We start from the raw sequence: 27,457 nt of genomic DNA, 5'->3' as shown, positions 1-27,457 counted from the left end.
GTGGTTCAGACTGGGTTATGTGGATGACCATAAGAGAAACATCAGGGGACACTTAAGACTCCTGATACTTCAGGGGATCTCCAAAGTGGGTTGGAAGAGAGCCTTGAAGGTGTCTAGTCCAGTCCCCAGCTCAAACCATGATCATCATCAACTCTACCTCTAGTCAGAGATGGATGGGCCAAATTGCAAAAACCAACAAGGACGGAAATCCTTCAGCATCTCTGAGCACCTTTCCCGGTCTGCAGGGCTGTGACCACAAGATCATGCAGGTCAAGCAGGGTAGGACCCATTAGTGTAGGGGTAGGGGGCACTTCGGGTGCAGCAGAGAGCTACTGGTGTCTCAGCCATTGCTTTTTCCCTGCTTGACACCTGAGTGCCCTACCCTACCTGTTTTGTGTCAGATCAAGCCCTTTCCTACCCCGCTGCAAGGCGTTCAGCCAGCTCTGGCTGCCAGGCTTTAACAAGATCAGGAACCTAATGTTTATAACCCAACCCAAGCCCAAACTGGAGAAGTTTGTTTTGGTTTCCTAAAGCCACTGGGGCATGTCACAGACAGGGCCTTTGCATCTCTTCACCAACTCCCACATACAGGAGCCGTGGGGAAGCTGCTGCCTCCCACCCAGGGGCGGCTGTGTTGTGTCTCACAGGTTTCGTGAGCCCTGCCATATGGAACAGTGGCAAGAAATGAACCATCAGCCCCTCCAGGATCTGCTGAGCAAGCGTTAGAGGCTGTTACTTGCCATCTGCACGGGTGCTACTCAGAGGCAGGAGGAGCAGATCCCCGTGTAAAAGGGAAGCCGGATGATAGCAGATAGGCAAGCTGTCTCAGGCTGTGTCATCTTTGCCATCATTACAGCCCATATTTAAATTAAGTCCTTTAAAAATGCTCATGCTTTTGAAAACACTCATGTTATTTTGTTGAAATAGGTACATCCACTTTCAGTTGTGTTTTCCTTCAAAAAGCTTTATTCTCAAAACTCCAGAATGGATGTGCCTGCAGAATTTCAGACACGGGGCCAGATGCATCACCTTTAGAGATTAAATACTTAGGTGTTGTGCTAGTCAAGCCACAGCTAAAGGAAGCCATTTAAACTCTGCACAAAACTCAGCAGGCTTGCCCCAAACCAGGTCACACCTCCCTCTCTGTTCCCTGGTGAGCCCACCAGCGCGATGTTACTCCTCCCTTCTTCGTTTGTCAGGAGCAACACCAAGCCGCCTGGGGCCTGAAAGTGCTGCCAGTGGAGTTGACAAAACTGCTGTGAAATCCTGTTCAGAATTACTCCTTCTTGTCCTCTCGTTTTCTCTCTCCAGAGGGTGTATCAGAATAAGAGGCAGAGCATGATTTCTTCTTGCATTTGCTACCAGTCGGATGGCAAACATATTGTGGGAAGCGTGGTATTTTGACACGATCACAGGATTTGCAAAACAGACTGCTCCAAAAACATTTTATGAGTCCCTAAGTGGCAGTCTGAAGTGAATTTTATTTTGGATTTTTTTTTTTTTAATCTGTCAGTCAGCTCTAATACTCTCCAGATTTCTAATGCTCATGTTTTCTCACTGCTTCCTTTTCTGTTGCTGTTGTTTTTTGTTTTTCCCTTCCTGTGTTTGATTTGTTCTGGGGTTTGGAGAGCCCTCTGTGCTCCCTGCCAGCCAGGCTCTGCCAGCTCCGCTGGGCATGGCACGGGCCTCGTGTTCCCCTGGGGAGCCACGGCTGTGACCGCAGGAGACCCAAGGGCACGGATCCTGCTGGGTCACCATGGGATGGAGGTTTGGGCTGAGCCCCGAGCTCCTGCTCCTCCTGATCCATCCAGACCATATGAAGATTTGTGGACTCCTGCCCAGGAAGGCTCGTGGACTCCTGCCAGCCATGCCATGACCCTTTGAGCATCCCCAGTGAGGTTTTGAGTGAGGGCTGTGCAGCAGGGCTCAGCAATCAGCATGAAGGGGCTCCCCCGGCTGTGCTGGAGCAGGCACAGTGCCCAGGGAGAGGCAGAAAACCCCCTGGGCAACAAAACCCAGGCAGCAGGACTGGAGCCACGGGTGCATGCAGCAGCACAAGCTCTTGGCACAGCTCGGGACCGAGTGTTTCCCTGCCCTCTGCTCCTCTCTCTGATGCAGACTTGGCCAGATGGGTTTCGCTGTTGTATCATGAAACTGCATGAGCAGGCCCACACACATTCTCACACAGAGAAAAAAAAAAAAAAAATGGCTAAAAATACCCCACAGCTGTATTTCCAACTCAAAAGGAAATGATCATCTGACAGGCCATCCCTCACCTGGTCAGCTGCATCTCCTGCACCCCTAAGAAGGGCTGACTTTTTACCAAAAAGTTTCCTGATGGATCTTATGCCTTTTTGCTGCATTCAGTACAACGGCTGTGCTGAGACGACCTTATTTTTCCAGTCCAAACTGCGATTAATGCTCCATTGAATAGAAGCTGGTCCTTCCTGGTATTTTATTTTCATGGCTCAGAACCACAAACCACACCTGGCTTTGCGGGTCCTTTTCTAAAATGCTTGCTGCTTGATTTTCCCAGGCACACCAGAGAGGTCGAACCTGGAGCTGATAACCCTGACCTGTACCTGTGTGGCTGCGACGCTCTTTTGGCTCCTGCTGACCCTCTTCATACGCAAGCTGAAGAGGGTAAGGCTGCGATGGGGGGGAGATCCCAGCTGTGCCTGACTCTCCATCATCTTAAAAATTTATTCCCAGGCTACTGAGGTCACTAGGAATACAAAAACTGCGATTCACTCAGTGTGACTCCCTGTGCAATCACCACCAGGCTGCAGACGGATGCCCAGGGAATGACTCATGGGGCTGGGTGTGAGTAAGCAAAGCTGGGCAGGGGGCAAGACTGTCAGGCTTGCAAGTATTTGGGTGCCTGCCTCCCACCAAAGGCATCTCCATTCCTTTAAAAGCTGTGGGAGTTTGGCACGTCAGCATCTTTGAAGATGGGAGTGAGGAGGAATGACAGAAACTCACAGACTCGGTGAGGTCTGGTGTGTGCACAGTGTCTGGTACAGTTACATCACTGGTGAGATGATGTTGTAGCGAGGTTGTTTTGGCAGGGCATTCTCTCATACAGATACTCCTGTATCAGCGTGATAACGTTAGCTGCCCTTCTTCTCATCCAAGAGTGCCCAGGATGTTTTAGCTCTCCTTTCTGCTGACAGCCCACCGTGCCACCCCTAAACCCACAGGTCAGCGCCAAAAATCCAACATTGTTGCAGTGCAGAAGGACCTTGGAGCATCTCATGGGCACAGAAGAATTTGAGGGAAAGGAGTTGCTGGGACAATGGGGTTCAATGCAGGATAAGAGACCTGGAAGGGCCATACAAGCCCCTTTCCCCCCTTCCCACCGCCCAGCAGCACTGAGCCCTGGCTGCACCCATCGCCTGGCTGGGCAGGCACTGGGTGTCCTTTCTCAGCCCCCACAGCTGGATGTGCTCCAGCTGGCTGAGTGTGAAAAGCTGACTTCAGCCTGCAAAACCATTTCATCTCAGCCTGCCTGCATTTTAGGTTTTAGATGGAGAACTTCTGCGGACTGATGGGAGTGCAGGACCAGGGCTGTAGGACAGCAGTTGTCCTTCCTGCCTCCCCACTGCTGCAAGCTTTTATAAGAAGAAATGCATGGGAGACTGCTTGGGGGGAGAGAAAAGTAAAGGTTAAAGCTGTGGAGAAACTTTATACCTGTACAGAGACAACAAAGCATTTGGGACCAGTTCTGATTTCTCATCAGTAATGGTAAAGTAATTCGTAACAGGACTGTAAAGCTGTGGGTTCAGCCATTGGAAAAATGCAAGTTTTAAAAGTAGCAAGGAGTTGCAGATTTTTTTGTTGTTGTTATTTGTTTGTTAGATTCTTGACTGAGAACAAAAATAATCCTTCTTGCTACAGAGCAAGGGATTTAAACTAGATGACAAGTGAAGGCTTTTTTCCAGACAAGCCTTTCCAACTAGCATCAGTCTGTGTTTATGGTCTTCTCTGTGTTTCTGTTACCAACTCTTAGTCTCAAGGATTTACTTCTAGAATTAGCTCTGAATTAAATTGCATATACAAATGATGAAAAAAAAAAAATAATCTTCAGTGCTCTTTGAAAAACAGAGCATTTTCTTAAAGCCTGACTGTTACGCATACAGGGTCAAATGATATGCTTAATAGTTCATTGCCACTCAAAATGTTGTTTCCAAGCTCTGATTGTGCCAAAGGTTTGTTATTCAGTAAGTCTGAATGGAGAAACATAGGAAGTTGTCTGCACCTTCCCACTCTCCTACTGCTCTTTGAGGTGGGTCCACCTAAAATCTCTTCTAAAGTGACTGCTAGAAGCAGTCTGGCACACATCTCTGTAAAAAATGCTACTTTTTGGAGCACCTCACAAGCCTCTGTTTCCATCCATATCCCACTTATCCATGTCCCATCCAGGGACAGTGGAGGGTTTGGAGCCAGGCTTTGTGCCTCCTGACTTTTCTCCAGGCATCACTGTAATCCTTCCTGGGACTGACTTTCTGGGTTCTTGGGATTGTGAAAAGCAACCAAAGCAGGAGCTGTTAGCTACTGCCATTTTAATCTAGTTATGTTTGTAACCAAAGCATACAAAGCCAGCAACATCCTTTTCAAATAAATGCCTGGAAATGCATGTAGTAGGGACATACTTCCAGGCTGTAGAGGAGGAAAGCTGAAAGTCACGGAGGGCAGTCAGAGCAACAATAAAAATCCATGTAGACATACCTGTGTGTTCGTTTATATGCTCATATGCTGTTTCTGTGAGTTTAGGGAAAGTAGTGTGAATAATCTCGGTCAACAGATTTTCCATAACTTTGAGCTAATAGCCTGGAAATTAGAGCAAACATTAGGCTTTTTTTTTTTTTTTTTTTTTTTTTTCTCTAGAAATATCAGCACTTCCTGCATCAAGAGAAGTCTAATGGATTAGAGTAACAATCTCAGTGCTCTTTAAAGAAAAATACACTTCAAAGTGGAAAAGGATGGGCTGCAGAAAACTTTGAGATTAGATTCATTTTTCCTTATATTTAGAATATCATAGAATATCCTGAGTTGGAAAGGACCCAGAAGGCTCGTCGAGTCCAAAATTTCTCATGTGAAGTGGATAATCCATTTGTTCACTAGAAACTGAATGCCTGGAAAATTAATTTTAAGTTACGTGTTCATATCTAGGTATTTATGAATTCCACCAATTTCCCATCATTTCAGTAAATTTGTAAGAAATGATATCAAAGTAATGAAAAATTCTAAAAATTTATAAACAGTTTCTGAGATGTGTAACATCTAGTCTCCTGGTGACTGTTCTTGCAAAACTTCTAACCACATATGACCTATCTCTGCTGGGTATATAGAAAAAATAAACACTGGCAGTTGAGCTCCATCTGTTGCATATGGCCACTTCTGGCTTTGCACAATCATGAAGGAAAGTTATTTTTAACAGCAATGTTTAGTCATTTGAAGAAAATAATTCTCTTGTCTGTGCAGAGGGCCTGTATCATAAAGCCATATGTCAATACAGATACACATAGATTTCACTGAGGAAACTGATAAGTTACATAGGAAAAGAGAGAGGAAGGATTTTCTTTTACATAAAAAAGAAGCTTGCAACATTGAAATAAGCCAAAGGGAGCTTAACTAAACCCTCCACTGGGCTGTGAAATGCAGCCCTGCAGGCAGAATTAACTCAGAAGCCTTGATCCAAAGAGGAAGGTACTGACAGATACTGCCATCCTCCTTGTCATTTTGAAATACTCTTTGTTCCTTAGCCTTATTCTTCCGAGACGAAGACCAACCATTACCTGTCCATCATCATGGATCCGGACGAAGTGCCCTTGGATGAGCAATGTGAACGTCTGCCTTATGATGCCAGCAAGTGGGAGATTGCACGGGAAAGGCTGAAACTAGGTAATGTTGACATGATTCACGTTCTGTATGTGGCTTCTGAGTGAGGTGTTGGTGTACCTATAGGCCTGAAGGATCTGGGTGTATTTTGGACATGGGGCACCATGTCCAGCAAGGTTTCATGCAAGTGTCCTGTTCCCTGACTGAATCAGAACATTTAGGACTTGCCAACTGTGACTAACTTTCCATACCTTTGACATTTACTGGAAATTTCTTCCCTTGTAACCTGGTATATGCTCATCTGAGAAAAAAAAAATAAAAATGCAGAAATGGGTCATTATAGTCTGCCCCTCCCAGTTTCCTCCTTTCCTCCTCCCTCCAGCCCACTCTCTCTGTTTTCCCTCTGTGCTGCAGATTTATAGACATTCTTGTCAGTGCACCATAAAGTTCAAGAATGTGACATACGAGTCCCTGCATAAATAAATATCCATGGAAACTCTGAACCTGCAGGCTAGCTCGCCTACGGATGCCCCACTGAAAGGCATGGGCTTGGGAGCATTCCTGGCTTGCTTAGCCCAGCCTGGGGCTGACGAGGAAAGCAGGAGGGTAGGGATCAGGTTTTCGAGCTAAGGAGTTCTTCCAGAAACCACACAAACTTCAGCAAAAGGGTCAACATTTAAAAAATCAGTGATAAACACAGGCTGTTGCTATAGTGCTGTTTGTTCCTTCAGACAAGCATCAGACTGGTCCTACAGCTGGGGATAGAAAATCCCTGCACTTCAGCTAGGAGCCACAACAGATTCCTCTTGCCCTTCAGGGATCAGGGGCTATGGGTAATTAAAACATGAGTACGGTTACCATCACACTTAATTCTCCTGCTAGAAGTCACAAGGTGACCAGATGTGGATAAGCACAGCTGAAATATACCGCTAGTCGTTTATAATTGTCGGACGCAATTCTGGGAATGCTGAGACATAACCTTGTCTTGGAGTGTCTTCAATCTTCAAATAGTTTTCTTACAACGATGGACCAAGAGCTCGATGTGCAGACATCGTGATCTCTGCTTTATGCGATGCTACATTTCTGTGCAAATCCCATGGAAAGAATCAAGCAGAGAAGGAATGTAAACACCGAGGAAAAGCCACATCTCACAGGGCTGGTATGTAGAGTCTGGAGGTGAGGAATGATGACCAGAGAATGAGTTAAAAGTGGAAGAACTGATGTAAACAAACAAAGAATGCTGACAATGAATGAGAACCAGATTCGGAGAAGCTGGGTATGTGCAGTATGCTAGATTAGCTCAGTGCAAGTCCTGCTTACACGGCACTTTGAATACTCGGACTTTGAATAACCTTGGCAGTCTCCAAGGATTAGAGTCTCACAAACACTGAACATGCTTCTATGCTTTTTTTTAATAGATATTTTTAACTTAGAAATGAAACCCCTTCCAGCGTCAGATATGTCTGTCTGTCTCTTTCCACCTACTTATCCTCAAATATACATATTTATTGTAACTTTTGTAAAGTAAGCCTCTACTTTTAGCTCATCTCTCTTGCTACGTGTTCCTTCAGCACACACGTACAGCTCACGGGTGAGATGCAGTGTTAAAAAACAGTACTCTCCCTCCAACCATAAGAGCAACAGATGTTACAGAGAACATCGTAAGGGCACCACAGAAGGCTGGATAATTAACATTCAGTGTAGATTAGCCCAACTGAGATCAAAATGTTATCTTTTTTGTTAGATAGAAAAATGCTGGTGCTACAAATTATTTTCAGTGTGGTTGGTGACAATGCTGTAGTCCAACATCAGTGTTGACCTATTTTGTATTTCTCACCTTGCTCTTGGGCTCAACCATCCTAATCCATGAGAGGTCACAAGCTACTGATGCTGTGGGCAGGACCCGAAGGAGTATTGCCCCATGGCTCTGGTGTGACTGGTAGGCACATCAGGGGTAAATGACTCCCTGTGCCTGCCACCTCAAACCCAGGCTGCTGGCACGGGGCAGCGTGTTGGATGTAAAACAAGGAAAAAAAAAAAAAAAAAAAAAAAGCTGCTGAAGAACCCAGTTAAAATGGGATGGAAATAGAAACATCCTGATCCAAAACCCTTTGAAGGGGCTGTTCACATCAATGAGTTCTGAATTGCCCCCAGGAAACCAAAGTCAACTGGAGAAAGCTTAAGTAGAGCATTTCATTTCCTTGGTCTGGATGAAAATGTTGCATTTCATACCTGAGAGTTACTCTGAACCTGGAAGGTGTAGTTGCTTGGGGACTGCGACAAGCTGGCTGCTTAGGTGGTTGGCCATCTTAATAGCTCTGTTTAATTGCTCTGTTTAATAATTTTTAATTACTTTAATTGTCCACATAAGGGGTTTTTCCAAGGACAAGCTGTTAGGATTAGTCCTTAATGCAATCTACATATTAAACCAGAGTTTGAAAATTTAGAGCACTGAAAATTTAGAGCAGCCCTATTCTGCTCTCAAATTTAGCGTAGTACTAAACAATAGCAGAGCAACAAAGAGCAATACATCAAGTGTTATTACAGCTCCCCAGTAAATCACAGTCGTTGTTTGGAGAAGGAAGTGTTGTTTCCAGCGCTCATTCTCCTTTATGAAAGGTTAGCAGCTTTGTGTAGCTTTATGAGCTAACTGGTATGTTTTCCAAGTGGTGACTAAGTAGGTTATCTTGATGTGGGAAGTGAGTTAGCAGTGATGGAAACTGATTAAAGCTACGGTTTGAACAAAGGTATGGTGAGTTTTATAGAACTTCAGATCACAGCTTCACCTTGTACAAACCATGGACAGTCAACACACTAAGGATGAAGAACATCAGTTCACCCAGAAAACTGAGTCCTTTGTGTTAATATTGCTTCCCTGATAAATCTGCTGAATGAAGAAGCGATATGCAATAACTGAAAAAGACAATGACTGGAGATCTTCAAAGACACACACTGATCCACATGTATTTGAGTGTGAAACTCAAAGCCTTTCACAAACCAAGGCTGAGTCTGTGGGTGCTTTTCAGACATGAAGATTAAGTTCTTTATGGTTTTTGTTTGCTGTTAAAAAAAAAAAAAAAAAAAAACTTCTGCAATTCTGGGGGAAAACAAAATCCATTTTTTGTTTTGTTTTGTGGTCTCTTTTCATCCCCCACACTGTGTATTCCCCTGCTTTAGTAACATATGCTACTTGTCTTCTACTGACAGACATACTGGGAATTGCAGTTTAGAAATGATACAAATATAAAAGGTAGTATCTATTTAGTTTAGTTTAGATCTGGCAGCAGTTCTTTTTCTCTGCTTCTGGGTGTCTGGGTGTGATTCATCTCTCGCAGCTATAGACATTGAGAAGGTAGGCATTCAAGTCAGAGCCAGTCAAACAGAGCCCTTTTGAAGTGACTTTTGAAGTGATTCATCTCTTCTGGTTCAGATTTCCATCATAGAAAAAGGAAATTGTCCTGTGAAGATGGCTGTGTTATATGCACATATCTGAGAAATGAATGTGACCTCAGTGGCATATCTTGTCCTTCGGTTTTGTATGAAAAGCTGCCCTTTATTTTCTGCTCTTCTCCTCTACACTGCAAATTCAGCTGCTACACTCTTGTTAGACTCCAAGTTGCCTGGATTCTGCTGAAACTGGAGCACAAGTACAGCCTGAAATGAGTTGCTTGGATATGAAGTTCTTTACTCACTGACAGGATAGCATCTCTCTGATCAAAACTCCACCACCTACGCAGGAAGGGCAGAAGTGTCCAGTCCTGTCCATGTGAGCATGGAGTCAAAGAGGAAGTCAACCATGTCTGCTTCAAACATTAACAAGTCATGAATGAAGCTGTGGAGATCATAAGATTGGCTTAAAATGCCCACCAAAAATAAATAAATAAATAAATAAAAGTTTACTGCTTCTGAACATGAAGGAAAAGGACACTCAGCTTCTACTGCCGGAGAGTATTGTTCATGCCCGCTGATTTCTTTCAAGGGCTTCTGGGTACTTCTCCTGCAGTCTGATGGCAGCATTGTGATGATACCATAGGACAAATGTCTGCTTTTGGGCACTTGGAATCATCGTACCCACCATGGAGCAACCAGCCCACCATTTGTCACTCCTGGTCCTCTCTCACTGACTCCCTTCAGGCCTCATTTTGCAAATGGGAAGGTCTCATCAATCTGCATCTCTGTGTATGTGTGAGTTTAGGCTGTGGCCCTAACTTGTTGGGGACATAATTAACAGTGTCACAGTCTTCCGTATGGTACAGTGTGCTCAAAGAATGGAGGAGCAAACCTTCCTGATGGCAGAACTAGACTGGAAAAATAGGGTCAGTATCCAGCGTATATCCACGGAATGGTTGTGTTCATTTAGCATTATTTTCAATCACGTCACCTATTCCTTTCAATGACTGTGTCTTCCAACATCTGCTTATGCTTCAAAAACAAACAAAAAAACAACCCCAAATACCTTTATGTTAGGAATATACATGTAGTGTATATATGACTCATTGTAAGAACCTTTCTTCAATTCATTATTTATTAATTAATTAACCAACAAGATTTCTTTTTTAGCAAAATGTCTCTATAATTTATTTTCTTTACAGGAAAGTCGCTTGGACATGGAGCCTTTGGAAAGGTGGTACAGGCATCCGCTTTTGGAATTAAGAAATCACCAACGTGCAGAATAGTTGCTGTGAAAATGCTGAAAGGTATCTTGCTGCAAAGCTGGGCTGGAAAAAATGATGCACTATATTGTGTCTCGCTTTTAATATGATTCTGCCCAAAGCAAGAGTGTGTGATGTTATCCTACCCCCACTAACTCTCTGAAGCTTCCAGAATGTGTACTCCAACTTTCAGGTCCATCAAAGTTTTCCAGAAGTGGCAGAACAATGAAATTGTTCTGAAATTACACTCACAGTAAAAAATGCGATAAATTGCCACATGATATATGAGAAAGTTTCAGATGCCCTTAGAGAATTGATAGCCTGATTTAAATTTATTTTTTTAAATTTTGGTTCCTCTATTCCATATGTCACAAAGAATGAAAAAGCCATTTTTGCCTGATCAGAATTGGGAATTAGATTTCCTCTGTATCCTATGTTGAACCACTATGCTATATTCACCCTGTAATGATCACAGTAAATGAACCTCAGCTGAAGCATGAAGCATCCACCTTGATGTGAAGAGGCTCGTATAGAAGCTCTCATAGTTTCCTTGGTCATTAGTTCCAACGATTAATCATCTCATTGTTAAAAACAGGTGCCTTGTGCCTAATTTACATCCGTCTGGCTTTAGCTTCTCGTTCTAACATTCTCCATTAGATTACCTAAAACACAGTAATTTTTCTACTTGAAGGCCCCTTCTATTAAGCTAAACAGATTGAGCAGTTTAAATCTCTGAGTTGCAGTGCAGGTGCATCCTCTCCGACCCGTCTGCAGGCTCGTTTCATGGTGTATAGGATGCTGACACACAGGCTGGGAAGTGAATTACCAGCGCTCTTCACACACCAGCGCTCTTCCCAAAGTGAAATCATCTTCCAGCTATTCCCTGTGATTTTATCACTGGAGCAGGAAGGACGAAGACCCTAATCGATTTAAGGGGGGCATTTGGGAAGTTAGCAAGCAGGATGATATTCAGTAGCAGCCTGCAGCAGCCATGGCTGAATTCCCTAACCCAGAGCCCTGGTGACATCCCTTCCTGTGCATACAGCTTTCCCTTCTTTATATAGCTAAGGATCACATCAGGTTGCTTTATTATTTTTGTTACTTTTTTTTTTTTTTTCTTTCATTGCTCTGGGACCTTATGCTGCATTGCTTCATCCCCCTTAATCTCTGAATCCTTTTCAGTGTTGCTCTCTGCCAGCACACATCCCCTCTGTTCTGCTGGATCCCCGATGCTCTCAGATGGTTCAGCTGAGACATGGTTTGAATACAACCTTCCTAACCAGGGGCTCCCAGTTTCACAGCTGCCCACTTGTCTATCAGAGTTAGCAGATCTGCACCTGTTACTTCCAGCCCTTGAAGGGGTACTTCCAGACCTACAGCCTGTCCCTGCAATGCTCTACCTGAAATAGCTTCATCAGATCATTTCTTGCTGGCAGTGACCTGACAGTTATATGCCCTGTTGGTTTTGCCCTCTTGGTACTGCTCTCAACAGGCTTGTTCTGTAGTATTACATCACATGCTTTAGCAGAGGGTGGCACCCCAAGGAGGGAATTTTCAGCTGACAGGGTTGCAAACCTGTCTCCTCGATCATGTTTAAAAAGCTAAGAAAAACCTTGTTGGCCGATGCAAAATGAACAAATATCCTGCAGTAAGCAAGTCTAGAAAAAATAATAAAATAAAATAAAATAAAATAAAATAAAATAAAATAAAATAAAATAAAATAAAATAAAATAAAATAAAATAAAATAAAATAAAATAAAATAAAACAAAACAAAACAAAACAAAACAAAACAAAACAAATCTTTGGTCATTCTGCAGCAATGGGCCAATAGCTACCTGTGTCACTGGTTTCAGAGGATGGCCTGTCACCTGGGTCATCACCTGGCCCAGCGTGACAGCTGTTTTGCCAACACGCAGACAGATGAGCTGGCAGAGTGGTCTGTCAAATTCAACATTTCTTTATTTACATCAGCAGGCTTTTTGTGCCAGCACCACAAAGGCAGCAGGGCTGATCCTGGAATAGATGGGAGCAGATGGCAGCTGCAGGAAACCTTCATGGTGGGATTCATGTGTGTGTGCATTCAGGGTAGAGGCTTGCATCCAAGCTAGTCACCAAAACTCCCTTTATTGTCAGTGGCGAGAAACAACATGCCATCCCATCCTAAGGCAGATCACTCCATGTGGGGACACCTGCACATGTTTTGTTCTGCTGGCTACAAAGAGAGCTTGTGGTGACTAGGTCCTCTGTAGGCACCTTCACAACAGGCACCTGAAGTTAGGGAAGACCTGTCCCATTCCTTCTGTCCTCACTAGGTTATCCATGAACTTTGGGGGCATTCATGAGCTTTGTTTTCACAGAATTCCCATGAGGTGGAGGAAAAGTGTCACTGCCTATACAGATAAATAGTGGGTTACTGGTTAGATGACAAGTTTTGTGGGGGGCCACCAAGAAAATCTGTTTCAAATCAGATGTTGAAACCAAGCCCTCTAAGACCTAACTCCAGGCTCTTTGCACTGGACCATTCTTAACTCTTGGTGTCACTAAAGTTTTCAGTCCTTTTGGGTCTACACAAAGCAATGCTATTTATTTTTCTTGTTTTCTTGACAAAATGAAATTATGCAGGAAAACAAAAAACAAACAAGCAAACAAAAAAAAAAACTGCTTGGAGGGAATGAAAAGTTATGCTTGAGACTAAGTAGAAATTTTCATGTTTAGTTGTGGAATTTCTTACATCGTTATTGTTATAATTAATATTAATCTTTACCAGTAAGGGTGAGATGTAGTCCCCTAACTTCAACCATGTAGAATTTGTGTGCCTGGTCTAATTTAATATTTCAGGCTTCCTGCACAATGAACAGAATCAGAGAATTATTACCAAAGGGTGGTTTATCTCTTCCCTTTACATAAATGGCTAATGTTGAGGGCTGCATCAGATCCTGGAAATATTTTGCTCTTACCACTGACTCCTTGAGAGGTTAATTAATTCAAGCTAGTACATAACTATTAGATAGCTGAAGTCAGGTCAGCTGAAACCTACTTCGGATGGAGTTAATTATAGTCTTGAAATCCCTTTTTATTTTTTCTTTCATTTTTTGGCTTAAACTACAAAACTATTCATGTGAAAAATTTCTCTTGTTCTAAATATAACAGAGTCTACTGGGAGGAAGTTGACTGCCTGACTCTTTTTATGGGTTTTATTGCAAATGAGGATGCTGGGAAGGGAGGAATAGAAAAGGAACATTAGCACACGAAGTACCCCCAACAATGGAAGTGTAAAATGACAAAAAGTGGTAAAGCTCACCAAGACCAATTCTTTGCCTATTCACATTGACTTTATTTTGCATTTACAGAAGGGGCCACAGCAAGTGAGTACAAAGCACTGATGACTGAGCTGAAAATCCTGATCCACATTGGCCATCATCTCAATATTGTGAATTTGTTGGGAGCATGCACAAAAAATGGAGGTAAAAAATCTGCACTGCATTGAAAATGGTTTTGAATCACCTCCCAGTACCAGTCAGCTGACCCTGTTGCTTTTCATCTAGAGGTCAAGTTATTAACTTGAAACATTCAAACTCATCTTGTGATTAGTGAAAAAAAAAAAAAAAAAAAAAAAAAAAGAAGAGAAATAAAGATTTATGTTAATTTAATGACATGATTAAACATTTTCCCTACTTAAACTTTCTCTTGGTGTTAACACGTGAAGTGTGAATATAGAGCCATGCTGAATAAGGAGCCACTTGTTGGCTTTCATCTCACTCACTTCAAAGCTCAAGCTCAGGTTAAATGTGATCTGGGAAGGCTGGGAGCAAGGGATATCAGCTGCTGGCCCTGAATGATGAGTCACAAGGCAACTATTGTAAAATCCTTCATGATTCCTCTAAGAAAATCAAAGGGCCAGTGAGAGTAGTCATTTGTTTTAGACATGTCACCTATTTTAGCTCAATGAGCGTGTGTGGGCTGCGGGACTCCAGTCTGAACTCCGACCGACCGAAGAGGAAATGGAGGGTCCCTCAGGGCCCAGGGTCATGACCCAGCTTTCAAAACTAGGCCCGTCCTTCGTTTTCAGAAGCAGTGCTAGTTTTTGCTAGCATGGCCAGTGTCCTTCAAGCAGCTTTCATTAGGACATGTCTTTAGTCGTCCTGGGCTCAAGCTATGCTGACATGTGTGGAAGACTATTTGTCTTCTCAAAGCTTAACCCCCCATTCATTGCTTTATTCTGCTCAAAATGCGCTTTTTATTTATTTATTTATTGATTGATTTTCCCCAGGGCCTCTGATGGTGATTGTTGAATACTGCAAGTATGGGAATTTATCAAACTATCTGAAGAGCAAGAGGAATTTTTTCTGCGCCAGCAAGGTGAGGAGGCAGGTGCCCCAGGTAGGGCTCATCACCCCTGGCATGTCAGGGATGGAGATGTCTGCCTCTGCGCTACTCTCCTCAGCCTCTACAAAGGAGAGAATTGCTTTGGGGTGATACAATACACCTGATCTGCTTCAAATGTTTGGTGTGGGACATGTCATGCCAAGAAAGGGCTCATTGCTCCCCCTGACTGTGCAAGAAGCCTGCTGTGACTAACTTGGACAGAGTCATCTACAGCAAGAGGAAGTGAATTTTATCTGCGGTGTCCCCACGTGCCCTCGCCCCTCTGCTGACAAGCCCATTCCTTCTGAGCATGGGGTCACTTCAGAGGCTCGTGTCAGTCAGGCCGAAGGAAGTGGTTTTGCCCACTGATTTCAGCGCTGCTGGGAAAACAAACGAGATAATGCCATTTAAAGCCATGTTTCAAGACACCTTAATAGTGAGAGATCTGCCAATTATCTCATTGTGTGAGGAATGGGGCTATCCAGGGGAAAAAAAGATTAAATTCTTGTCCTCACATCCCACAGCCCTCTGATTTAAATCTACTGCCTGTTTCTCATTACAAACCTGAACCTAAACATGCCAACTATATCCCTGCTTTTGCACGTTCAGCAAAATCCCCCAAAGGATTAAGGGATCTGAGGTGGGATTTAGGAGCCTGGATGCAGAGCTGCAGTCCTCAAAACCCCTTCTCAGCTGTGCCAAAAGCTCAGAGGCATCTCAGGACTTTTTCACAAAGGTCCTGTGAAGGCTGTGGTAGGGCATGCTCAGGAGGAACACCCTCCAAAAGTCTATGATCCCGAGGGGGATGGAGCATGGCAAGGAAGAGGAATGGCTGTGGAAGAGCATGGCCAAGCAGCTAGGCAGCTCTCCAGGTTGTAAAGAAAAGCATTTTCCATGCAGTGTTGTATGTGCTGCATTAAACTGTCCTTGAATGTTGCGTGAAAGCACTGGGTGAAAGCATTGCAGAAGAGAGATGGTCAGATCCTTCAGCAGCTGTATTCAAAGTGCCCTTGGTCCTCGCCAAGCACTGCACAGGGATGCAGAGGCAGGTGCCTTCTGTAACCTGGGATGGAAAGCTCACACTTTAATTTGGTTGGGCTGGGATGCCTGCACTATTGGCACATGTCTCAACTCATCCCCAAAGCTCCTTGTCTGGCAAGTGGAGAAAAAATCCCTTTTCAAGATGTCCTGAGGCTGACACGAGCTTCTGCCCAGAGGGCATGTCCATCCATGGACCTTGCAAATCCTCGTCTCATCAGAGCTAGTCCACCTGGGGTTCCCCAAAATGATGTGCTGGAGCTCCCAAGCTGGAGATTCCATAATTTCTGCCCAAATAGGCAGCAGCCCCCACCTGCTGCTGTGGCATTGGGCACCCACAGCAAGGGGAGATGCCACAAGTGAATATCTCCTAGTGGAAATGAGAGAGAAGCATGACTCGGTTCCTCCCTCACCCCCTCCACTGCTCTGATGTTGCACTTCTCTGTTTGAAGGACTCCTCTCTGCAAGGAGAGCTGACGAAGGAAAAAAAGGATATGGAGCCAGTGGAAAGCAAAAAACAAAGGCTGGCCAGTGTGACCAGCAGCGAGAGCTTCGCAAGCTCGGGGTTTCAGGAAGATAAAAGTCTGAGTGATGTGGAGGAGGACGAGGAGGGTAGGTATTAATTCCTTCCTGTCCCTACACGGTCTGTGATATTTTTACAACATACTGTGCATCCCTGAAATTTTTTTCCTCATTTATCACCCTAATAAACATCCGTGGGAGATGCTCACAGGGTCATGTCCAGAGGGTAGAAGATTTAAAAAAAGATTATTTCCAGGGTTACTAAATCTGACAGGAAAATGTGTGATTGTTTCTTCTGACTGCTCCTTATCTTTGGGGAAAACACAGCAGTGTCCAGAGTGTGGGGTATAAAGCAAACACTATTTTTGTTTGCAGTGACAGTGGGTTGACCTTCAAACGTTACTCTATGAAGACTGAAATTACGGGAGTAATAATATGAGTAAGAGAGGGGGGAAAATAACTGCCTTGTGAGCAATCTCTGTAACCAACCACATGTTCCACCCGTGCAGATGCTGATGAGCTCTACAAGTTGCCCCTCACTATGGAGGACTTGATCTCGTACAGCTTCCAGGTGGCGAGGGGCATGGAGTTCCTCTCCTCCAGAAAGGTGAGCTTTGCCCTGGGGACTTTTCCCCGCAGAAGGATGGGATGCAGAGGTGAAATCATGTCTACGTTTCTGTGACACCTTCCTTGGGAGAGCTCCCAAAGGAAGAGCCGTTTTCCTCTTGGAGTTATAAATATAATGGTGTGTTTATCCAAGTCTCCCTAGTCCATAAACACGGGATCATGGTCGAAGGCACTGGGTCAAGCTCATTCATTCAGAGATGATCTTTTGTGTGTGTGGTGTTGCTTTTTTTTTTTTTTTTTTCCTTTACCCTCAATTTCAACACATGTAATGTAGGAAGCCCTAGAAAAATCTGCACTTTCCCTTGAAACATCAATGTGTTTAAAAATTTATGACTTTCTGGATTGCAAATTTCTTTTCTGAAAAGAACTGCCACTGTTTACTGCAATGTCATGTAAACTATAGTTGACTTCCCTAAAAAAAACTTATTAAATTGATCTCTCAAATAATAATAATTTAAAAAAGGATATGGGAGACGGTCAGGAAATTTGTGGGTAGGATTAAGGAAATGCAGCTTGATTGTGAAACTGTTTTATTATAGTGCATTCATCGTGACCTGGCAGCCAGAAACATCCTTTTATCTGAGAACAATGTAGTGAAGATCTGTGATTTTGGCCTCGCAAGAGATATTTATAAGAATCCTGATTATGTGAGAAAAGGAGATGTAAGTCAAGATGCTGTTTATTTACCCAAATGTTTATAACATCATTTCAAACTGTCCACCAGAATGTTCTGAAGATGTTCACATTTCCTGAGCTTAAAACAGCTTGAAAGCTATCACAGTTTTATGTGAAAAAGATGCGTCATATACCCAGAAAGTATGTCTGTCCTCAAGCAAAAGGCTTAGACGTTGTAACTGGTCCACAGCTCTGGTCTGTTGATCCTTTAGAAATTCTTTTGACATTTGTCTCTTGGCTGGCTCTGCAATGTGACCCCCCTTGCTCAATAACCTGCCTTCAAGGAAACCCCTTCAAAACAAGGTTCTCCTCCTGGATGTCTCACTCAGCCACCTGCCAGCTATGCCCTCACCCACAAAAACAAAACAAAAACTCTGAAGACTTTTAACACTACATATTAGCTGTGAAACATTACTTACGTGACTTGAGTACTGCTCAGGATACAATAATAGGCTGTGCTGAGGGGTCTTCAAGGGTTGCTGGCACAGTGCCCCCAAATTTTCCCAAGAACATCTCCAAAACCATCACAAAATGATTTCTGACTGGCCATAGGGTCCTGTTCCCTCTCTCTAAAACACTGGCAAGAGACCTCTGTTCTGGCACATCTCCACATCCCTGTGAGGAGAAGGCCTGGTCACCTTGGTCACAGATTTCCAGTGCCTGGCTTTTTGTGCCACACATATTTTTTAAAAACAACCCCTTACTCGGACAATCTGTTAAGAAAGTGTCTGAATGAGTGTGGGTTTATCTTGACTGCCTGTAAGGAAATCCCACAGGCTCCTGTTTGAATAGTAATTATTTACATAACAATATATAGTTGATTCATTTATGATTAAATTCTTTCAGTCTCTGGAAATAACAGCCAGGTTTGTCCGCTTCATTCCAGGCTCGACTTCCTCTCAAGTGGATGGCTCCCGAATCCATATTTGATAAAATCTACAACACCAAAAGTGACGTGTGGTCCTATGGGGTCTTGCTGTGGGAGATATTTTCCTTGGGTATGTTAAATCTGGAGCTGGGATTGGCCAAGGTGACTGCCATTAACTCAGCCATTGACTTCAATGAGATTTTGCTGTGTCTTTAATAAGGAAACACCTAAATCAAGCACAGGTGGAGAGTAGGGTCAGAGGGGGGAATTGTCTGTATCACACCTCCGAGAAATGGAAATTTTAGTTCTTTGTTTTAGTTCTTTAGTTTTATTGACCAATGAAGCAAACTAGAAAAATGGGGCAAATTTTGAAGTGTTTTTATTGAAAGTGGAACCCTGCAATATAGCAAGGAACCTGTGAGCTTCAGTCAGTGGCTTCATGCCACCTGAGGTGGGATGAAGCATCACCTTGTGTGTAACAGTGTTCAAGATGCCCTGTGCCATGCACTTGGAGCTTTCTCCAAGGGCTTTAAATTCCGCCATAGGAGTAAAGGGGTCCCAAACCTCAAGGAGGTCTCTGCATGTCCCTGGCTGTGCTGGAGCCATCTGAGCTCTGTGGCAGCTCTGCCCCCACCGCCCCAGCCCTGCACAGCTGCCTCCCCATGAACAAGGATCCACAAAGATGCCACAGGGTGAACTGGAGCATGCAACCTGACATTAACACCCAAGGAGGCTCTTTTTTCTTTTCTTTTCTTTTCTTTTCCTCTTTTCTTTTCTTTTCTTTTCTTTTCTTTTCTTTTCTTTTCTTTTCTTTTCTTTTCTTTTCTTTTCTTTTCTTTTCTTTTCTTTTCTTTTCTTTTCTTTTCTTTTCTTTTCTTTTCTTTTCTTTTCCCTTTCCTTTCCTTTCCTTTCCTTTCCTTTCCTTTCCTTTCCTTTCCTTTCCTTTCCTTTCCTTTCCTTTCCTTTCCTTTCCTTTCCTTTCCTTTCCTTTCCTTTCCTTTCCTTTCCTTTCCTTTCCTTTCCTTTCCTTTCCTTTCCTTTCCTTTCCTTTCCTTTCCTCTCCTTTCCTTTCCTTTCCTTTCCTTTCCTTTCTTCTTTTCTCTTTCCTACATCAAAAATACAGGATATAAAATGTCCACTGCGAGGGAACAATGACCATCATAACAGAAGAATCTTAACTGGGTCCAACACAGAGACTGACAAAAGAGGAGAACAGCAGAGGAAACAATACCATACAATTCACGGGACAATCAATCATTTATTATTTTAAATACATGTTGCTGGTCAGCCTGCCAACTCATGTGATTTTATGGTCAGCTTCATAGTACCTGTTATTTTTTTCTTAAAGTCCCAGCCCCTGGTGACTGACTCTCAGAGAGGGTTTTTTGGGGTTTTGTTTTTTCCATTTTTCCTTTTCCTGATGCTTTTTCATCTCAAGGAAACAAACAAACAAACAAACAAACAAACAAACAAAAATAGCACGGTCAGGCTGTACTTTACAACTACGGAAACTTGAGAAATAATGCAGATGTGCCACCATCTGATTTTAAACCATGATTTTAGTACTCTCGAGGTGGGTTTGAGCATTTGGGACTGCTTAGCTAACTAGCATTTGGAGTGGTCCAAACCACAGAGAGATCAAACTTGGCTTTTCCTTGGGGATTCCTTTCAAGTCAAAGTCATGTGTTTTTTTTCTTGCATTGAGGTCAGGTGAACCACTAGCATTTAATCCTACTCTCCTGTGAAGAGCAGGGCTTAGAGCATCATCAGCAGCATTTCCCTGCCTGTGGTCTCCATGCCCTGAACCCTGCAGGCAGATGCTGCACACCCAAGTGCTTGAGGACAACAGGGGGGAGCCTGGGGACAGTGGGAGGGATGTGAGGGTCTGAGGCCAGGTCACAGGTACCAAGCCAGGCTCCCTTTGCAGTCAGTGCTGGGAGAAGAGACCTGCTGAGAGCAGCTCACCTGTCCCCAGGTGGAGGTCCACGTGGGGAGACCACCCTGTTTTCCTCCACCGATTGCACAGGGAGCATGGTGCTGAGCATGGTGCAGGGATGGGGACAGCTGCTGGTGTGTCATATGCTAAGAGGGACGTGTCCTCGTGTGCAGAAACAATTCACCACCTGGCTCAGGGGATGGAAGGGTGGGTGGAAGGATGAATGGGTGGGTGGGTGGATGGATGGATGGATGGATGGATGGATGGATGGATGGATGGATGGATGGATGGATGGATGGATGGATGGATGGATGGTCCATCTTCTCTCCATGTTGTCCCCAGGCGCCTCTCCGTACCCCGGAGTCCAAATAGATGAAGACTTCTGCAGCAGACTAAAGGAAGGCACAAGGATGAAGGCCCCAGAGCAAGCCACCGAAGAGATGTAAGATGCCTTTCTCTACTTGTCCTGTATCCCTCCACCCTCATAATGTATGAACCTCTGCAAAAAACACTCCACGAAAACATACAGGAGAATAACCCAATACAGCCTCATCTTCTTGCTGCCACGGGCACCTTCTTGGTCCTCCCATGGGGTCAGAGAGGGTGAGGAGCACGATGACCCTGGCAGGACCTCTCACCAGTGGGATGTGAACCTGAGCCCAGGTGCTGGGGATCCGCAGGTAGTCCTACAACAGCAGGGTCAGGACCAGTGTGCAGCTTTGGCTGGGCTGGGCAAGGGCTGCTCCAGCCGCAGAAGAAGGAAGGAGGTCATCCGTTCCTTTCCAGGTTTAGCATTTACCGGCACGCGCACAGATAAGTGCTGGAGGAATGTGACATTAGGAACGTTTTCTGAACTTCGGAAGCGGCAGCAGAGGCTTCCTTGCAAACACGCTGGTGGCGAGGGCCCACCCTTTCCTGGAGCCACTGTCTGGAGGAAGGTGGCGGGGACCCGCAGCCTCCCAGCCTGCTTGGTCTGCAGTCTGCCTTAACGTCACAGAGGCGACACAGACAGCCCTGCAGGAACCCCCTGTGACCAGCCAAGTGAGATTCTGAGTCTGCAGCACCCCCAAAAGATGGGATTTTCCTGGCCTCAGCTGTTCCCACAGGGATGATGAATTTCAGCACACCAAACTCACACCCTGTGGGGCAAATCACTCAGGAGTATGAACGTATCCATTGGATTTTACCCCTGCAGGCAAAGCACGTGTATGTCTTCAGTGCCTTTTTGGGTGCTGCCTCATGGCTCGAAATAGCAACACATGCCAAAAAATAGTTCTGGAAGAAGCAAAAGGAAGCAAGCCAGCCACATCTATCTGGGATTATTACCCATTGGCTAAGTTTATTATCCCAATGACAGTAGATAAGAGTTTGTTGGGTTTTTGTTTCTTTTTTTTTTTTTTTTTCTCTTCCACATATTTTATTGCAGGAAGGAAAGCTCAACTCAACCAATACGAGGAAGTGACACATTCATATAAGTCATCTTAGGATGCCTTAACTTAAACATTGCCCGTTAATAGGTGTTTAATACAAAGGTTTAATGCTTAATTAGGAATAAAAAAAGAAAGTATGACTAGTTGGCTAAATTATTCTTTTGATGTGGTCTTCCTGGTGTCTTGTGAGAAAAAATCCTTTGCTTTGTCTGTGGAAAGCTTGCTCTTTTAGTGATGGGGAGCACGTTTGTAAAATCATACGGGTTCAGGAGTTAACTCTGTCAATGAAAAGCCATCAGAATTTGTGCTGCCTTGGATCAAATTGAACCCTAACCCCCCACATGCTCATTTTGCCCTTGTCTTCACAGCTACCAAATCATGATGGACTGCTGGAGGAGCAACCCCAATGAGAGGCCGAGGTTCTCCGAGCTGGTGAAGAGGCTGGGCGACCTGCTGCAGGCAAACGTGCAACAGGTACGACTGGAAGGACTGTGAGCTGCCAGCCATCCTGTGATCTTAGGAGTAACACTGTGATTTCCTCCTTGCTTTTAGGAGGGCAAGGACTACATACCCCTCGATGCCATATTTACGACCAACAGTGGGTTTCCCCCTGCAACTGACCCTTTGTGCAATGAGAAGTTTCCTGTAACGAGCCCAAATTGCAGAAGCACTGAAAACGTCAGGTGAGATAAGCAGGATTAGGTTTGTTTGGGTTGGTTTGGTGGGTGTTGCAGCATGCTCCAGAGCCTGTTTTGGGTTTGGGTGGAAGAAAACCCCCAGGCACAGCAACTGAGCTTCCCAGCAGTGCTGCTATCAGGGCCAGACAATGTGGTCCTGGGCTTGGGGAGGGAGGTTGGGGTGGGCTCTGGCCAACAAGCCCCATTGACAAAAATACCTCAGTGGCTGTTAAGCAAAAACTGACAGAAATATAGAAATAACCAGCGCTTCCTGGTCGTGCACTTTATGCTCTCGCCAAAGGTTATCTTCCTCTTTTTGTTCAACAGATACATAAACACCTTCAAAATAAAACCACCCCAGCGTATAAAGACATTTGAAGAGCTTCCCATCAAGGAAACACTTGTATTCAATGTAAGTGGCTCTTGGCCAAGTGATAGGCAATTGATTATTTGTTTGTTTGTTTATTTTTGCATGACAGATTTACACAAAGAGAATCAAGAAGGGGTTTTACTGCTTTGCAGCCTCTCCTGATGTGAGGTGCAAGATCAGCTGTATTTGCAGCAATCCAGACAAGCAGTTATACACACTACAAGGTGGGAGGTGAGAAAGGCGCGGTGGTCTCAAGGCTGACCTGGTGGCTTGCCAGACCCTCCCCTTGCTTATAGGCACCTTTCTTTTAACACTTGTTATCTGCACTATTGGCATGTGTTTGCTGCAATCCAAAACAAGGACAACTTGGAAAACCAGCAGGAAAACTTCCTGAATAGGAATCAAGTCTGTAAAAGTATCTGCATACAACTAGCACCTAACAGGGCTGCGTTTCTGTTTTTTCCAAGGACTACCAAGCAGACAGCGGGATGGTGCTGCCCTCAGAAGAGCTGAAACGCTTCACCTGGACAGGCAGCAAGCAGAAGTGGACGCTCTTTGGGTCTGTATTTTATGTTCCCTTCTCCTCCTCCATGTTAGAAGGCAAAGGAGGACTTGGGGTCCTTGTACTGAATCGGGCCTAACGAAAGAAGCTGAGGTGCCCCCAGGCCTTTAGAGGCTCTTGCTGAGATGTCTTCATCACAGGATGGTTGAGGTTGGAAGGGACCTCTGGAGGTCATCTGGTCCAACCCCTGCTCAAGCAGTTGAGTTTGATGTGAGACTCCTGTGCCCAGTAAGTCAGGAGTCAAGCAGCTCCTACCACCCTCCATACACCTCAGAGAAAAGAAATAACCCTCAGCCTCTTCGATGCCCATTGCCTCTAGGGTTTATTAGGGCTCTGTTGATCACCTTCATGCCAGGCCAGGTAGGCGAGTGCCAGGGAGCCAAGACAGAGGCAGGAGGCTGCAGGAAAGCAGCCCTTGGCGAGGAGGAGGAGGCATGTGTGGCTGCAGAGGCTCTACGGTCATTCCTGTGTGTCCCCAAGGGCACCCCAACTGGAACAAGGCTCCCAGCGCTTGTTGTTGCCCTCCTTTTCCATGACTCAGCTGAGCACAGCCCATTTAACACCCATGGGCTCAGGATGCTGAAGTGGCAACTTTACAATAGATGGATGTGAGGGCCTCATTTCTCTTCCTGCCTTTAAGCACTTGAATGTATCGGCCACCTTCCTCCACCTAATTCCTGACAGCTACCCACGCAGGGAGCTAGGACTGCACTAAGAAACGTGCTGCAGGATCTCTGCAAGTGGGAAATATTTATTTTCTTGGTGCTGGTGGTGTCTCAGCTCCCAGGCCTCACGAAGCCAGCAGCACCAGGGCCTGATTGAGCTCATGGCCAGGCCAGGGGCAGCCCAGCTCCATCCCACCGCTCCTCTCAGGCTGGCATTAGGTCAAGGCCATCTTTGCTGTTCCAAGCCTGTCACCGGCCGGGCAGCACTCTATTGTCTCAGTATTGTCTCAGTGAACAATTGTGGACGGCTGAAACTTGCTGTCAAGGCGGGGAGGCCCCGCTTCAAGAAAAATTCTGGTGACTAAGAGGGTGTTGGTTACACACAGAGAGCCACACGTGTGAGAACGTGCATAGGGGCCTGCTCACATGGCCAAAATACACAGTGTGGCAGGGACATGTGCTGCTGGCAGCACTGCTGGTGCAGGTCAAGCCCAGGACAACACGAGCCCCCCCAACAAAGCACAGGAGAACGCCTCGTGCTTTGATTTTTTTTTTTTTTTTTGAGCTATTCTCCATACATTCCTTGGAGGAGCTGAGTATTCCCAAGCTAGGAACACACACACAGGTGTTACAAGCCTCCAGAGGTTGCAATGTTGTCCTGAAGTGGTTTAACCCACTTTTTTTCTCTCTGTAACTGCGATGTAAATGTAAGGGTGAAGGCTGCTGTCAGCCGCAGGGACAACGCAGTGACCTCCCCCTGTGAAACACGCAAAACGCCTTTTTCTTTGTGTGGCACAGAAGGCATGAAGCATGCCCCCAGCATCACCCTGGAAGGGCTTTCAGGAGATTTTTCAGCTGCATAAGGAAAAGGAATGCTTGGGTGGGGGGAAAAAAAATTGAACTCAGCAGTGGCTGCTAGAATGTAAATCCTCAGGGAAACAGAGCAGTTGGCTGAGAACACACAAGGTCAGCGGGCCTGCAAGCTAAACAAGCATTGCCGTAGTGTTACAGCCAAAAAGCATTCACATATCAGTGACCCTTTGGTGCGCACACATTCCTAAAAGTTTCAGCTTCCTAGCTAAGCATCCTTTAATTAGGCTAAGCTGGAGCAGCAAATAAATACCCCCTGAACACTAGACAAGGTAGAGCCTAGAAGAGTTTTACATATGTAAGCTGATCTAACCCACTGCACAGTCCTACCTCTTCCCTTGCATCCCAAGCATCCCACGCTGTGGTCCTGTCCTCTTCTCCAGCTCAGGTCACTGGATTATTAGAAGAATAACCCTAAAATAGAGTCTGAGCGAGCAGTAGTGGCTCATGGTCAGAGCAGCCAATGCCAGGATGAGGAAGGGGTCAGCCTTCTTAGCATCAGCTAACACATTCACTGCAATGCCTGGCCACTCCAAAGCGCTCACCATCACACTCCATCAACCTCAGCACTTGTGTTTTAGGACACAGATGCAGACAAATGCACTCCCAGGAGTGCTCAGGAGCAGCTGTGCCCTTGCTGCCCCAGAGCAGGTGAGCTGGGAGCAGGTTGTCCAGGCTCACAGGGGGGTAAGCACCAAGCTGGAATTTCCCTGTTGGTTGCTGTGCTTCCCAGGACAGAGCAATTAGGATCTGCATGTTGTTTTTTTTCTCAGTTTGAGGTGCCTGAAATAGCATGCAAGCCAGGCAGATAGGGTGGTGTTTTGATAACAGCCCAAGTGTGTTTGCACGGCCTGGAGTGCAGTGTCAGAGGACCAAGTGGCAGGGCCAAGCCTGACAGCACTGAAGTACTGAGTAGGGTGGAGGGAGCCAGAGCTGTTGCGTCTTCCCTGTGCTTCTTTGTGGACACAGGCACAGGACTGAGCTGTCCCCTGAAGTGCACACAGGGCTTGTTTCACAGGAAACTCATCAGTTGTCTCTATGCTCTTGACTCTCAAAGCATGACCTCAGTGTGAGCAACCAGAGGCAAGGGGACAACACAGAGGTACCCAGCTGACCCAGGCCAGTCCCCTTCTTCCTGCTTCTAACACTGTGTAGGGGAAGGTATCAGCATGCAAAGCTCCCCCTTGGTTTTACCCCATCCCCCTACAGGAAACAAGCATCTCCCTGAGCCCTGGTGAGCCCCCCAGGCCCAAGTGGCAGACAGAACAACTAATGACATGGTGGCATGCCTTGGACTTGTTATTGCCATTGAGATGAAAAAAGGTATTAATGGGAACAGCATTAAGAGAGAAGTCTTTCCTACTTGTAAGGACTCAAGTGATGTGATCTCAATGAAAAGATTTGAGGGCAAAGAAAGAGCTCATAAGATTGCTCTTTGACTTTGCAAGTGATCGGGATCCCAGTGGCACCTCTTATTTAGCTTTCCAGTATTGTAGAAAAAGCCCAACCCCTGTTAAGCCAAAATCCTTGGGCTAGAACACGCATCTCAAAAACCACAGCCAACCTCCCTCCTCAGCAAATTTCTAAATGCAGACTGTCAGGGAAGCAGCAGCAGCAACTCCCTCCAGCAAATAATCCCAATTAAAACCCAAGTAGACACCTTCCAATGTACAGAGTGGAAATAAAATAGTCCACAGCTAAAGAAGCCTGGCCACAGATGCCAAACCCTGCAGGCTCTCTGAGCACTGCCTGTGGGAGCGTGTGTCCAGGTACAACAGTGCACTCATGGTGAAATGAATAGCTGCAGCTCTACTGGCATAAAGGTTTGTTAATTAGCCTGAGGAGAAGCCAAGTCTAGTACTGAAGCTTTACTCTAGCTCCATAACATGATATTGCCTCAGGCCTTTTAGCTGGCCTTGAGATATGAGCTATTGTTTATTAAAGCATTAGTATTTCCAAATATACTAGGTCTACGATGACAAAATGTTATGGTCCGTGGCTGCAAGAAGACTCATATTCTCGTGGTGCAAAAGCCTGGTGAGAAATAAAAGGATCAAAGCTTGATGATTTTAAGGCTCATAACTTAGCATGCACGTTGCACTTCTGCCAGCCCACCGCTCCCTAAGACTCGACAACTGCAATGTAAATCATGGAAGCATTTCTTTATAAAACCATTTTAAAATGTCCATTGAGGCTGTGACTAACCTTGTCACGCAGTTATGGAATTTATCCCAAGGCAACTACTTGCCATCTGCCAACAGATTAAATACAGAAATATGGGATGCATCCGCAACCCTCATCATGAGGGCTCCTCCTCATGAACCCCATCCATCTACAGACAAATGTAATGGGGTGGTC

The 27,457-nt window shown here is 45.1% G+C and overlaps 1 protein-coding gene across 1 annotated transcript in view; it reads left to right on the top strand.

The window, feature by feature from the left end:
* The window catches only part of FLT1 (fms related receptor tyrosine kinase 1), a 108,228-nt gene that overhangs the window by 77,405 nt on the left and 3,366 nt on the right, over positions 1-27,457 (top strand). Inside the window, exons 16-29 of the mRNA XM_084283641.1 lie at positions 2,537-2,643; positions 5,766-5,904; positions 10,434-10,538; positions 13,845-13,958; positions 14,765-14,853; positions 16,350-16,509; positions 16,929-17,026; positions 17,586-17,708; positions 18,608-18,719; positions 20,868-20,967; positions 22,324-22,429; positions 22,508-22,638; positions 22,960-23,044; positions 23,470-23,561. Coding sequence (XP_084139767.1) covers positions 2,537-2,643; positions 5,766-5,904; positions 10,434-10,538; positions 13,845-13,958; positions 14,765-14,853; positions 16,350-16,509; positions 16,929-17,026; positions 17,586-17,708; positions 18,608-18,719; positions 20,868-20,967; positions 22,324-22,429; positions 22,508-22,638; positions 22,960-23,044; positions 23,470-23,561 — 1,561 coding nt within the window. The remainder of the gene's footprint in view (positions 1-2,536; positions 2,644-5,765; positions 5,905-10,433; positions 10,539-13,844; positions 13,959-14,764; positions 14,854-16,349; positions 16,510-16,928; positions 17,027-17,585; positions 17,709-18,607; positions 18,720-20,867; positions 20,968-22,323; positions 22,430-22,507; positions 22,639-22,959; positions 23,045-23,469; positions 23,562-27,457) is intronic.

Source organism: Netta rufina (genome assembly GCF_964035555.1).
Source record: "Netta rufina genome assembly, chromosome: 1".
Lineage (NCBI taxonomy): Eukaryota > Metazoa > Chordata > Aves > Anseriformes > Anatidae > Netta > Netta rufina.
This window is presented reverse-complemented; position numbering and strand designations above follow the sequence as displayed.